Source organism: Drosophila mauritiana, chromosome 2L (genome assembly GCF_004382145.1).
Source record: "Drosophila mauritiana strain mau12 chromosome 2L, ASM438214v1, whole genome shotgun sequence".
Taxonomy (NCBI): Eukaryota; Metazoa; Arthropoda; class Insecta; order Diptera; family Drosophilidae; genus Drosophila; species Drosophila mauritiana.
In genome coordinates this window covers 19,872,237-19,883,609 of record NC_046667.1, presented here as the reverse complement: position 1 = coordinate 19,883,609, position 11,373 = coordinate 19,872,237, and the positions used below count along the sequence as shown (strand labels likewise).

The 11,373-nt window shown below is 42.3% G+C and overlaps 3 protein-coding genes across 5 annotated transcripts; 2 read left to right on the top strand and 1 right to left on the bottom strand.

Annotated features, from left to right (window-relative positions):
• The first annotated feature begins 1,097 nt into the window (after window positions 1-1,097).
• LOC117140126 (transmembrane inner ear expressed protein) lies at window positions 1,098-3,287 on the top strand. Of its 3 annotated transcripts, none has more exons than XR_004459403.1 (4): window positions 1,102-1,865; window positions 1,926-2,078; window positions 2,845-2,970; window positions 3,025-3,115. XR_004459403.1 is itself a non-coding variant. In XM_033302894.1 (3 exons), exons 1-3 carry the CDS (start codon window positions 1,754-1,756, stop codon window positions 3,128-3,130), a joined length of 354 nt encoding a protein of 117 aa, XP_033158785.1. In that variant the 5' UTR covers window positions 1,098-1,753; the 3' UTR covers window positions 3,131-3,287. The 3 variants fall into 3 exon arrangements, 1 of the variants encoding a protein (XP_033158785.1); XR_004459402.1 differs by having other exon boundaries at window positions 1,103-1,865; window positions 3,042-3,131; XM_033302894.1 differs by lacking the exon at window positions 2,845-2,970 and having other exon boundaries at window positions 1,098-1,865; window positions 3,042-3,287.
• A 434-nt stretch (window positions 3,288-3,721) lies between these two features.
• LOC117140119 (actin-related protein 2/3 complex subunit 2) lies at window positions 3,722-9,112 on the bottom strand. The gene is made up of 8 exons (XM_033302886.1): window positions 8,528-9,112; window positions 5,913-6,006; window positions 5,742-5,841; window positions 5,497-5,683; window positions 5,213-5,433; window positions 4,071-4,162; window positions 3,902-4,011; window positions 3,722-3,844 (listed from the first exon to the last, which is right to left on the bottom strand). Exons 1-8 carry the CDS (start codon window positions 8,599-8,601, stop codon window positions 3,817-3,819), a joined length of 906 nt encoding a protein of 301 aa, XP_033158777.1. The 5' UTR covers window positions 8,602-9,112; the 3' UTR covers window positions 3,722-3,816.
• A 304-nt stretch (window positions 9,113-9,416) lies between these two features.
• On the top strand, window positions 9,417-11,078 carry LOC117140109 (transcription factor Adf-1). The gene is made up of 2 exons (XM_033302875.1): window positions 9,417-10,047; window positions 10,105-11,078. The coding sequence occupies exons 1-2, from the start codon at window positions 9,507-9,509 to the stop codon at window positions 10,941-10,943; spliced, it is 1,380 nt and encodes a 459-aa protein (XP_033158766.1). The 5' UTR covers window positions 9,417-9,506; the 3' UTR covers window positions 10,944-11,078.
• Window positions 11,079-11,373: the final 295 nt, after the last annotated feature.

The window sequence follows — 11,373 nt, the reverse complement described above, 5'->3', positions numbered from 1 at the left end:
CGCCTCGATTCGATCCGAAGGATAATGCCACAGCGGGGATATATGCTCCATCCGATTCGCAATATAATCGCCCCTCGGTTTCGATTTTCCCCCAGTGTTCCTCTGCTTGGGTTGGCTGCGCTCTGCTTTTTTCAGCAACTACTTTCTAGATTTTCTCTGCATGCCTTTTCTGCGACGAGCGCCACCGATGTGCCACCGAACGAGAGCCTGAACTGAAACTGATTCGGGATAGCACACAGCACACATTTTGTTGAATGAGTAGGTGAATGAGTGCTGCCCCAACTCGCTGGGGCGACACTGAGTGCTCCTGCGCAAGCGCCTCAATTCCAGCGAGTGCCATTTTGGGGTCCATTGTGAACGGTTCGGCCACTGCCATCGCGAATTTCGTCCTTCCAGGTGGCGCCACCATTCGATAGGCAAGACGCGGTTTTTCTAAACAAAGTACGTAGTTTCGAAACGTAGCTAATGGGTTAAGTTGACATCTCTATGGATATACTCTCAATATATGTTTTGATCAAGCCAAAAATACATTAATTCAGTGAATGAAAAAGTGGTAGAATTACTGGTAAGGTGGCTAAAGGATCTAGAGGCACCATCGAACTCCGTTTTTTATCCGATCAGTAAAATTATGAACAATTTAGCTGATCGCTGTATCCCCTTTAAGTTTAGGTTAATTGTTGGTTACTCTTAAGACTTAATAATATTATTCAAATTTCTGATCCCAATGCCCAAAACCAGCGGACTTTCCTCAATGGCTTCATAACAATTTTTATCTGGAAGACGTATAGCAAGGGATTAAAGAAACACGTCCCCTAAATATAATTGAGTAATTGCAGTCACACATAAGACCGGACGCCATTTCCTTCATTCCACAGTCATTAGGCCATATTCCGGGGCCTCAAAATCCCGCCCAGACCTTAGTAGTTAGCATCTCAGCGAGCGGGGAAAGTAACCAAACCAATTGGGTGTGACCAGCAGGTGACCATGCCCGTTTAACTAACCACTTGCATGTTGTCCTTTGTTGGGGGAGGACTGTCCTGGCCCCGCGATTCCCCGCAGTTGCGCCCCCGATCCTTGCGGTATGTAAAGTGAGTGGGTCTTTATCCTGAGGCATGCGGCACCGCACCCAGTTTCTTGGACTCGAGTCGAGTTTGTTGTCATTTTCGCATTCATATCCACAATGAACCAGGGACGGATTTTTACAAAGGAGGTTGAGTTTGTATATAGTTAACAGATATGAAGAAACCATAATAGTACACTACTTATACTATAAAATCGAATTTACTATGAAAATTGGGAAATGATTTCATCGTTTTTTCTAATATACTTTCTTTAGAATATGATATTCTATGTTGTTAAGGATCAACCATTAAATGATTCTCAACTAATGTAGCTGAGCACAAAGGTTTTCCAGATTACTTCATCGGAGGCAATCCTGCCCTGTGTCTAGTAAAATATCTATCATTGCCTTTTCTAGTTTCAGGCTTCATTTGTCCACGGGAGGGGATGGCTCCTTTGTTTGTTATTTTACAAGTTAGCCATTTTGCCGCCACATGGCTACACCCCGCGAATTATTTTTCCAGAAGGGAGTGTGTGGGGCCGCGCCTCCCTTACCAACTTATTTGGTGGGCCAGGCCAGTTCGGACCAGTTCCTGGGCCAGCAGTAGGAACTGGATTGGCCAGGCAGCCGGACGTGTTTCGGGAGCAACTCCGCGGTTCCAGCACCTGACAGAGCTCACAAATCAAGCGGAAAATGGATGACGATTCGGATATCTTCGATGAAATGTGGCTGGAAAGTGTGGTCATAGCGGGCTTCCGAGTGTGGCACATTATCGCCGCCGTGCTGGGTGTCCTCCTCCTAATAAGTGAGTACATCATAGCTGATGCTTCGGTCTGGACCCAGTTTAATCGAATCTTTGGCACAGTGATTATGGTGTGCTGCTGCATTCGCTTCCGTATTCCGCGCACCAAGCAGGAAATCGAGGCGGACTACCAGCGCAAGCAGATCACAAAGAAGTTCCGCGAGAAGCTGCAGCAGATCAAGAACTCCGAAATGGACGACATGGACCTGCAGAAGGGTGAGAAAGTGGCTCCGCCATCTCATTACCCCGCTCATACATACATACACACATACACACCGCGTAGAAGACCTGTGTACCAACTGCCCCACTTTCGCTGTCACCCTAATGCGAGCCAAGCCCTTTTCCTGTCTGGAGCTCCTCGTTCCCTTCCTCACCATCCCGCCCATCCACCACCCACCTCCCACACGAGCTCACGCATTTGTATATATACAAAATGATAAACGACTCCTCCAGCTGACTCCTCTTGTCGCACGCTAGTTACCTCACACTGAGAAAAAATCGTATCTGAAGTCTGGAATATAGTTCTTGAATGTACAGGGATTTCTTACAGAGATGTGCTAGTCAGCTGAAAATTTAAGTATCTAAATAATATGTTAATTGTAGTATTTTATGGCAGCACAACTATTCAAGATAATTTCCGATTATACATATGTACTCAGGTAAACCTCGCTTGTATGCCAATCCTTTCAGTTTTCCAATCTTGATTTAAAACATGTTTTTAAAATAACACAAGCTCAAAGTAATACTGTGCGATACAAGACTTCAATCTTCAGTTATGCCAACACAAGTAATAAAAAAAAAAATTTGGCAGAAAAGCTTTTTAATATTGTTTAATATGGTTTTTCAAATCAGTATCTTCTTGAGTTTTGGACTTGTTGCAGATGTATTAGAACTGTTCCCAGGCTTGGAACGAATTTTTCCCAGTGTTAAGCGAATTACTCACTTATTCTATCCATCTCGCCCTGCCGCTTCTCTATCACAGCACTTGCTTATATCAAATTGGAACAGTACGATGATCCCTAGGGGCTCTGTAAATTCACCCGCACCCTGTACAAACTATCGGAAGTACTTAAGCAGAAAACTCTCTATCGCAATGAACACTGCCACTGTAAGTAGCACATCTCAATCGTAACTTTCGAAGCGCGCCTCAGTCCCAACTTAGTTTACCCTTTCTTTCAGTGTGTGCCCGCATCCAGAGCGACTATCTCAACTTCCAGGTCAGCATGGAGAGCATGAACGCGAAGCAGAATGTTAAGTTTAAGATCTAAGTGCCTGTTATAGTATTGTGCAGCGGAGATGGTATACCTAAGCGAAATATTAGTAACCTAATGTCTTAATTAATGCAATTAAAAGCTAATAAGCTAGAAAATAAAGTGTATTCGAGCGCCTGCAGCTAGCTAGAGATTAAAAGAGTGCCCTTTGTATTTTACATTGCAGTTTGATTTTCTCGTTTTTATTAATTCCGATTGCAGTATCAAAGGTTTGTTAATATTTGCAGTACGTTTTTAAATGCGCTTTCTACACATACAGGCTAATTGCGGGGATGAATCCTCCATTGCGACTATATAACAAGTTGGTGGCATCCCTTAGTCGTGTTGCTCGCTTTGACATGGTAGTTTTAGTTCTCATGTTGCACTTAAGTCTACGTTTATTGGTTTAAAATGCGGCTCAGCTGTGGCGCTGATTCGGCCTATGACTGTAACAAATTGGCGGAGACACGGATTTGACGATGACTCGACACAAACACACACAATTCATTTACTAACGCGTAACTATTAATTCTTTGTTCATTATTTTGCTGAGCTTACATTTAGCCTTACGGTTCTGTTTGGAATACTTGGGTTCGTCTTGCAATCTGGTTTAGTTTATGTTGGATTCTCCATTCGGATATCGAATTTTAATACACAATTTATTTTTTGTATTTATATAAAAACAACTAAATATACTGAACACATCAATCGATGCGCTTGAAAGTTCTCCCCCTGCAAAAAGAGCACGAGTTAGTAAACAGAAATCATTATGGAAGGTCCAATGCTCACGTTATAGTTTTCTTCTCCGTGTTTTTGGGCTCGGGCCTTGCACGATTTAGCACCTTGAGGAAATCCGAGGTTTTTGCCCGCATGCGCGAATGAATGTAAGCCTTTGAACACTGCTCAAAAATGGATACTTCAAATACATGACAGAGATTGAGCTGCATACAACACTTACCTTAATGTGGTAGTGCAAGTAATCTCGGAACATGTGAATTAAGTTAATGGTATTGTCCCTTGTTTCCTTGTTGGTATGTCGAGGGAAGAGTACTGCAAAAAACAAGTGTGAGTCGTTACTATTTGGGGTTTCTTTTGGATATTTCTAAGCGCAACATAGGTTCAATTTTAAGAAGTGATGTACACAAACACAAGTCATCTGCTATAATATGAGTGATTATTCAGGATGCCGTTCGTCTACTTAATTAATATTGGAGCATTAGAGACACAGATTAAAGGAAGGTATATAAAATATGCCACTTTAACTCCATTGGGATTACATTAGCTGTGCAATGTGGACCAAAGAAATCATCCAAGGAAATATAAGACTGCTTCGGATGATTCGATCGGATATATTGATTTTGGAGCATTGTAGACACGAAAACGATAGCATTGTTAAAATGTAAACTTTGTCTCCATTTAAAAAGGCAGTCTGAGATATTGTTTTACTGTACACAAACACAAGTCATCTGCTATAATATGATTGATTATTCAGGATGCCGTTCGTCTACTTAATTAATATTGGAGCTTTAGAGACACAGATTTAGGGTAAGTATTAAAAATGTGCCACTTTAACTCCATTCGAAATATACTGACATTATTGTAACGAAAGAAATCTTCCAAGGGAATATAAGACTGCTTTGGATAATTGGATCGGACAAGTCTGTTATCGTTTTTGTGTCTACAATGCTCCAAATTGTAGACACAAAAACGATATCATTGTTAACATGTAAACTTTGGCTCCACCAAATAATTCAGTTTGGGTATTCTGGGTTGGTGTTCTACTGTACACAAACACAAGTCATCTGCTATAATATGATGATTATGCAGGATGCCGTTCGGATATCTTGTTGATATTGGAGCATTTGAGACACAAATCAAATTATAATTTAAAACATGCCACTTTGACTCCACAGGTGACTTTAATGCATTATTGTGCACGGAAGTATTTATCATTGGATATATTTATATACTATAATGTCCAAGATGATTTTAACGATACTATTTTTATGGGAGCATTGTAGACATGGAGAAGACAAAGGCACTTTAACATGTAAACTTTGGCTCCATAACACATGGTTTACCATTCAACCTTTAACCTACCGAATGTGACATAGCCGATGTTGTCGCCCACCCTGGCGTCCGTGTTGGCCAATTCCAATGGCGGTTCTCGGTGCGAAAAGAGCACTTGTGGCGCGGTGTGCGAGGCACGCCGACCTTCCCTCAATTCCTGCATAAATACTTTGCCGATAATGACATCGTCCTCGTCCCGGAAAATGGTACTGAAGACGACGGTGACACGATCAGGCTTGGCTTCCACATATCTGCGAAAAGGATGTAGAGTGTCAGCCCTTGGACGAATCAGAAATCATATTTTTCAGACTTACAAAGTCTCATCGTTGCGGTAGTTAATTACGGCACGCTTTTGGCCCTCTTCGCCCTGCTCCTGATAGTCGAAATACTTCTCAAAAACGGATGCGAAACAGTTGCGCTTCAGCAGTCCGATTCTCTTTGCGATTTGTTCGCAGTCCTCGGGAATCTCCTCCAGGTTGATAAGTACGGAAACATTGTAGCCTGCAATTAGACGAGAGTAATTAACTTCTTTAAATGCCGCACTTAGGCACGAACATACCTTCTTCCGTGTCTGTAAGCAGACTGCCATATTCACGCTTCAGCAACTCGTCGGCTCCATGTTCTTGCAGCTGTTTGTAGAACTTCAACGATATGCTGATCTGTTTTGCAGCACAAGAGAGAGAAATCATTAATATCGGTTTTATCCCAAATGAGTAGTAGGTACACTCACCCGAACTTTTGTTTTATCGCCATTCACATTGGAAATGTGATAAAGCACGCCGTCGAAGTCTGCTATTCGTATGTCTATCGATTCAGGCTTCAGTCTGGAAAGAGAATTCAAAAGTAAATTCTCATTTATTTGCTTGCTTATTAGTCATGCTCCCCACACTCCACCGAATCTTATCACAAAAACTCGTTTATACCCGATTATTTTTCCAAAAGAAACAGCAAGAATAAAATAATATTTTGCGTTTTCGAATAAATGAACACATCCGTATGTAGCTATATTTGATCACTAACCCGATATCTCATTTTCTGAATTTCTGAATAATGTACACGAACTCAAGTCGTCTGTTGTGATATGAAGGATCAAACAGGATGCCGTTCGTCTGTATAGTTAGTATCGGAGCATTAGAGACACAAATTTGATCAATGTTTCAAAATATGCCACTTTGGCTCCCAACTCGTAGTTTGCGATTTTAAAGGGCTTGTGCACGAACTCAAGTCATCTGATGTAATATTATTAATTACTCAGGATGCCGTTCGCCAACCTAGTTGATTTGGGAGTGTTTGAGACACAGGCAGGTTTAAATATCCTGAGAATGCCACTTTACCTCCACGACATACATAAATTTAGTTATGTGCACGAATTAAATGCATCCACAGCAAAAATGTCGAATGCGAAGGATGATTTATACGAACATTTGCTCTTGGAGCATTGTAGACACGAAAAAGATCTTATCCTTAGCATGTAAACTTTGTCTCCGGACACGGGAGTTCTATAAAAGAGTGTAAAGCTATCAGGAGCTATTGTAGACGAACACAAGTCATCTGTTATAATATACATAATTATTCAGGATGCCGTTCGTCTTTGCATTTAATATTGGAGCATTTGAGACACAAATAAAAAGTGCTTAAGTGTGCCACTTTGACTCCAATCCATTTCCATATGAGCATTGTGAACGAATGTATTTATCTGTGGAAATATAATTATATCCAAGATGATTTAGACGTTCAATTAATATCGGAGCATTGTAGACACGGAAAAGAAAAATACTTTGGCATGTAAACTTTTTCTCCATATAACTATCGAAGCATTTTGAAGTTGTGCACGAACACAAGTCGTCTGCCTTAATATTAGTAATTAAACAGGATGCCGTTCGCCTATCAAGTTGATATTGGAGCGATAGAGACACAGATCAAAGGAAAGTTATAAAATATGCCACTTTAACTCCAGCCGAATATTTAATTAGTTATTGTGCAGTTGACAACCATCCTAGGCAATAAAATAAATCGAACAAGACGATTAAAACGAACAGTTTATTTTTGAGCATTGTAGACACGAAAAAGGAACCACATCATATTTAACATGTAAACTTTGTCTCCCAAAGACTTACTGGAAAATTAAGAATCTTTAGCATGTAAACTTTGTCTCCGCGGAATTCAGATATAAGGAGTAATATTGAAACTATTAGTTCTTATGTACACGAACACAAGTCATCTGCTATAATATGATTGATTATTCAGGATGCCGTTCGTCCTTTATGTTGATATTGGAGCATTTGAGACACAAGTTACAGGAAGATCGCAAAATGTGCCACTTTGACTCCAGAATATAGAAAGAGTACAAGATTGCATGGCAAATGTATACGAACACAAGTCATCTGCTTTAATATGATTGATTATTCAGGATGCCGTTCGTCCTTTATGTTGATATTGGAGCATTTGAGACACAAGTTACAGGAAGATCGCAAAATGTGCCACTTTGACTCCAAAATATAGAAAGAGTACAAGATTGCATGGCAAATGTATACGAACACAAGTCATCTGCTATAATATGATAAATTATTCAGGATGCCGTTCGTCTTTTTGGTTTATTTTGGAACATTTGAGACACAAGAGGAGATTTTTTCTAAGTATGCCACTTTGGTTCCATAATTTATAACTTCTTGTCTTAATTTCTTGCACCTAATCGGAAATGCACTAATGGCATAATAACTATTAGTATATAAAAACATTTATTTATGAGAGATCTTAGTCATTCACTATCAAACACAAATACCTCATTCTGCTGTTAGTGCTGTTAGTACGTACAATAAGCTATTTTACTAAGTAATTTTGTTAGTATGTAAAGAATTTAAAAAAATGTAAAGCCTTGCCTATTCTTTTTGTAAAGCGTTTAGCTTAAACAAGAAAACACGACTCATTCGATAATGTTTCTTCAATAATGATATCCATTTTTAGGATTAAGAACAAGTAAATACTAATATTTTCGATCATCAGATGCGTATGCATTTGAATGCAAGTCAATGGATGAGTCAGTTTTGTAGATATTCAGCACAGATAATGCGAATAGCGAGTTGTAATGAATTAACTAATGCGCTGTCGACGTAAGGGGGCTGCACTGTACTTGGGTACGTGTGTGGGAGGGAGAGAGCTGCAGCGATGAGTGTTCCAAGGCTGGAACTACACCCAAATTTATTCCCGAGGAAAGAGAGAGCGAGAGGGGGCAACGAAACTGATAACAAAGCCGACTGGTGATAACAGAACGGTGGGGAATGCAGCATAGAAATCAAAATGGTGGAATGGAAATTGGGGAAACGGGACTGGAAGGCATTGACTTACCCAGCCTGGGCATTACGGTATTTGACCAGCAGCGTCTCCTCGATAATCCGATTATTGATTTCCAGCAGGATCATGGCGGCTGAAGTTAACTGTTATTTTAGTGTGCCAATTTCGATGACAAATTATATGACGTTGACTGCCGCTAATGGTGCTGCTGCTTGCTGCTTCTTCTTCTGCCGCTCCCTGCGCTCTTTCTGCGCTCCGCTGAGTGCGAGTAAGACGGTGCGCTGCTCCAACTCACCAATACTGGTGCATGACGGGCGTATTAATGAATCAACAACAAAAAATGGGCGCTGATGTCGGCTTTTTTGGTCCGTCACACACACACGGACGCACTCTCGCCACACACACGGTCGAATTCCAATGCTCACGCACACAGCCGCAATCGCAGTTGAAAGAAAATTCGCCTTATCCTCTTTTCGCACCTCCAATTTCCAATAGCCCAGTACTTGCAGCGATGCCGATGCAGTGCTAAGTTGGTCTCAGACCGTAATACTTATTAAATTATAACAAAACGTGGGTGGTAAACGGGGAGCACGCTGCCGTATTTTCCTTGCTCACAGCGTTGCCAGGTAGCACAATAGAGATGGGGCAGACTCACCGATGGAAATATTAAAGTATCGAGCTATCGACCACCAATGTTATCAGGTTACACAGATATTCATACCAACTGCTTTGGACGAACATAAAGTGAATTTTCGTTAAAATATATCAAATAAAATATATTTTAAACGAAGTGGGTACAAATTATAAAAATGTATTAAGACATTTGCAAAAATCCCTTAAATAAGCAAACACATAAATATGTTTTTTAACATTGTAATAATAACGGTGCTATAAAACAGAGTGGCACACTTTTTAAACAGAATAACCTGGCAGCCCTTTTTTTGCGAAGGTCCTTCGTCTATCGACTATCAATATTTCCCGCCAGGCTGCCGGATCGTCTAGAATAAATAAAAACAAATAATAGCGAAAATCAATGGACGACGGTGAGCTGATTAAATTGATAGAGAACCACCCGATCCTGTACGACAAGGACTGCGCGAGGAGCGTGAAGAATGCTGCGCAAAAGGACGCGGCCTGGAAGGCTATCTCCCAGAAGTTGGGAGCCTCGGAACGGGCGTGCATTACGCGCTGGAAGAGCATTCGCGATCGTTTCGGTAAGGAGTTTCGCCGTTTCCAGGAGCGTCCGGATGAACCCACCTACTGGGACATGTTTCCGCGACTGCTCTTCCTCAAGGATCACTACAAACAGGGACTGGCTAGGAACGAGAGCCTCGACGGGATGCGTTTTGAGCCTAGGGAGCGGAAAAAGCGCACAAAAGTGGACATTGACCAGGAGAGGCGTAGAAAGGACGAGGAGGAGGAGGACTCCCAGGATGACCTGCTGAACGAGCAGCTCATTGAGCTGGTCAAGTCTCATCCCGTGCTGTATGATCGTCACAAGATCAGAGTCTCAAAGAACCTAGCAGCGAAGAACGAAGCCTGGCGAGAAATCTCTGAAAACCTAAATGTGTCGGGTGAGCTCGGGGTTACCCTCTTGATCTGCAGCCCTTAATGTGCATAATTTTGAATAGAGGAACTTTGCTACAACCGCTGGAAGAAGCTGCGTGATCGTTTCGCGCGTGAATACCGCAGTCATCAGATCAACCAGTCCACGACCATCACGTGGAGGTACTTTAACGAGCTTCTCTTTCTGGGCCGCCACTTCCGCAAAGGAGTGCCCCTGGTTTTGGAGAACATCAAGCGTCGTGGACGACCACCAAAGGCAGGAAATCCTTCGGGAAAGTCCAGCAAGCAGCCGGAGGGAATGGTGATCTCCAGTGGGGAGCAAATCTGGGGCGCTGATTACCCCTACAGCACGGACAACGACGAGCTGGAGGATGATCTCGAGTTGGCCTACGATGAAGAGATTGAGATCCTATCGGAGGCGGAGCAGGCAACGCCCTACGACTTCATCCTCAGCGAAGCGACGGCACCGCAGGACTTGGAGCCACCACAGCAGCTCCAGGTGACCACCACCACGCCGGCCACCAGTGAGGAAATAATTCACACAATCGACAGGGTAAATCCCGTCGTAGAGGAGTCCACCTCTCTCACTGGGGACTCTTTACCGCCTGCCGCAATCTCCGACAAACTTTTGACCACCGTGATTGCCAACATGGAGACCGTGCTTCAGCAATCGCGGGAGCTCCAGGCCCAGATTCACCACGAACAGGAGCAGGAGCGAGAAAAGCGAACTACACCGCCTGCCAACAGCCTGCTTGCCAAGGCTCAGATGCTGCTGGACGGCCTGAGTCCGTTGGAGCGGGCGAATGCCGAGCGGAAGATCGTGCAGTTCCTGTGCCAGTGCCAAATCAAAGCCCTCGATGGTGAGGAGATCGAGGATGTGGCACCTTGTCAGGTTATTAACTGACATTAGAATGTTGTAGATATTAACATGTAGGTAAGCTGCAAAAGTATTACGAGGAAGGGTTATTACATAAGTGTAAGCATGAAAATATCTGTAAATAAAGAAACTAATTAAATGTTGCGGCTCAAGAGGCATGAAAACAAATGAAAACAAAATGTTTGAATATTTGTAGATATTCGTTTGAATTGCCAGTGCTGAAAAGCACTGAAATGCGTAACAGCAACCATCGCCATCAAGTGCTACCCGCCGCCAGATGGCGCTGAATTATTCAAATATTTCGGTTACGCGCAGTCAAAATTAGAAACAAACATTTTATACCTAAAAAAAAAAGGAAAAATAAATAAATGAAAGCGCCCACGCCGACACCATTTATTGCAATTAATAACGAACAAATTCGCGCGTACGCAGCAGATGGATAAACAAATCGCTCGGC

Excerpts from the sequence above, each read along its gene's own strand:
- LOC117140126 (XM_033302894.1), top strand. The coding sequence starts at position 1,754 with ATGGATGACGATTCGGATATCTTCGATGAAATGTGGCTGGAAAGTGTG. Across the intron at positions 1,866-1,925 it reads GGGTGTCCTCCTCCTAATAA|TGATTATGGTGTGCTGCTGC; the intron begins GTGAGTACATCA and ends TCTTTGGCACAG. Across the intron at positions 2,079-3,041 it reads CGACATGGACCTGCAGAAGG|TGTGTGCCCGCATCCAGAGC; the intron begins GTGAGAAAGTGG and ends CCTTTCTTTCAG.
- LOC117140119 (XM_033302886.1), bottom strand. The coding sequence starts at position 8,601 with ATGATCCTGCTGGAAATCAATAATCGGATTATCGAGGAGACGCTGCTG. Across the intron at positions 6,007-8,527 it reads TACCGTAATGCCCAGGCTGG|ACTGAAGCCTGAATCGATAG; the intron begins GTAAGTCAATGC and ends TTCTCTTTCCAG. Across the intron at positions 4,163-5,212 it reads CATCGGCTATGTCACATTCG|TACTCTTCCCTCGACATACC; the intron begins GTAGGTTAAAGG and ends TGTTTTTTGCAG.
- LOC117140109 (XM_033302875.1), top strand. The coding sequence starts at position 9,507 with ATGGACGACGGTGAGCTGATTAAATTGATAGAGAACCACCCGATCCTG. Across the intron at positions 10,048-10,104 it reads TGAAAACCTAAATGTGTCGG|AGGAACTTTGCTACAACCGC; the intron begins GTGAGCTCGGGG and ends AATTTTGAATAG.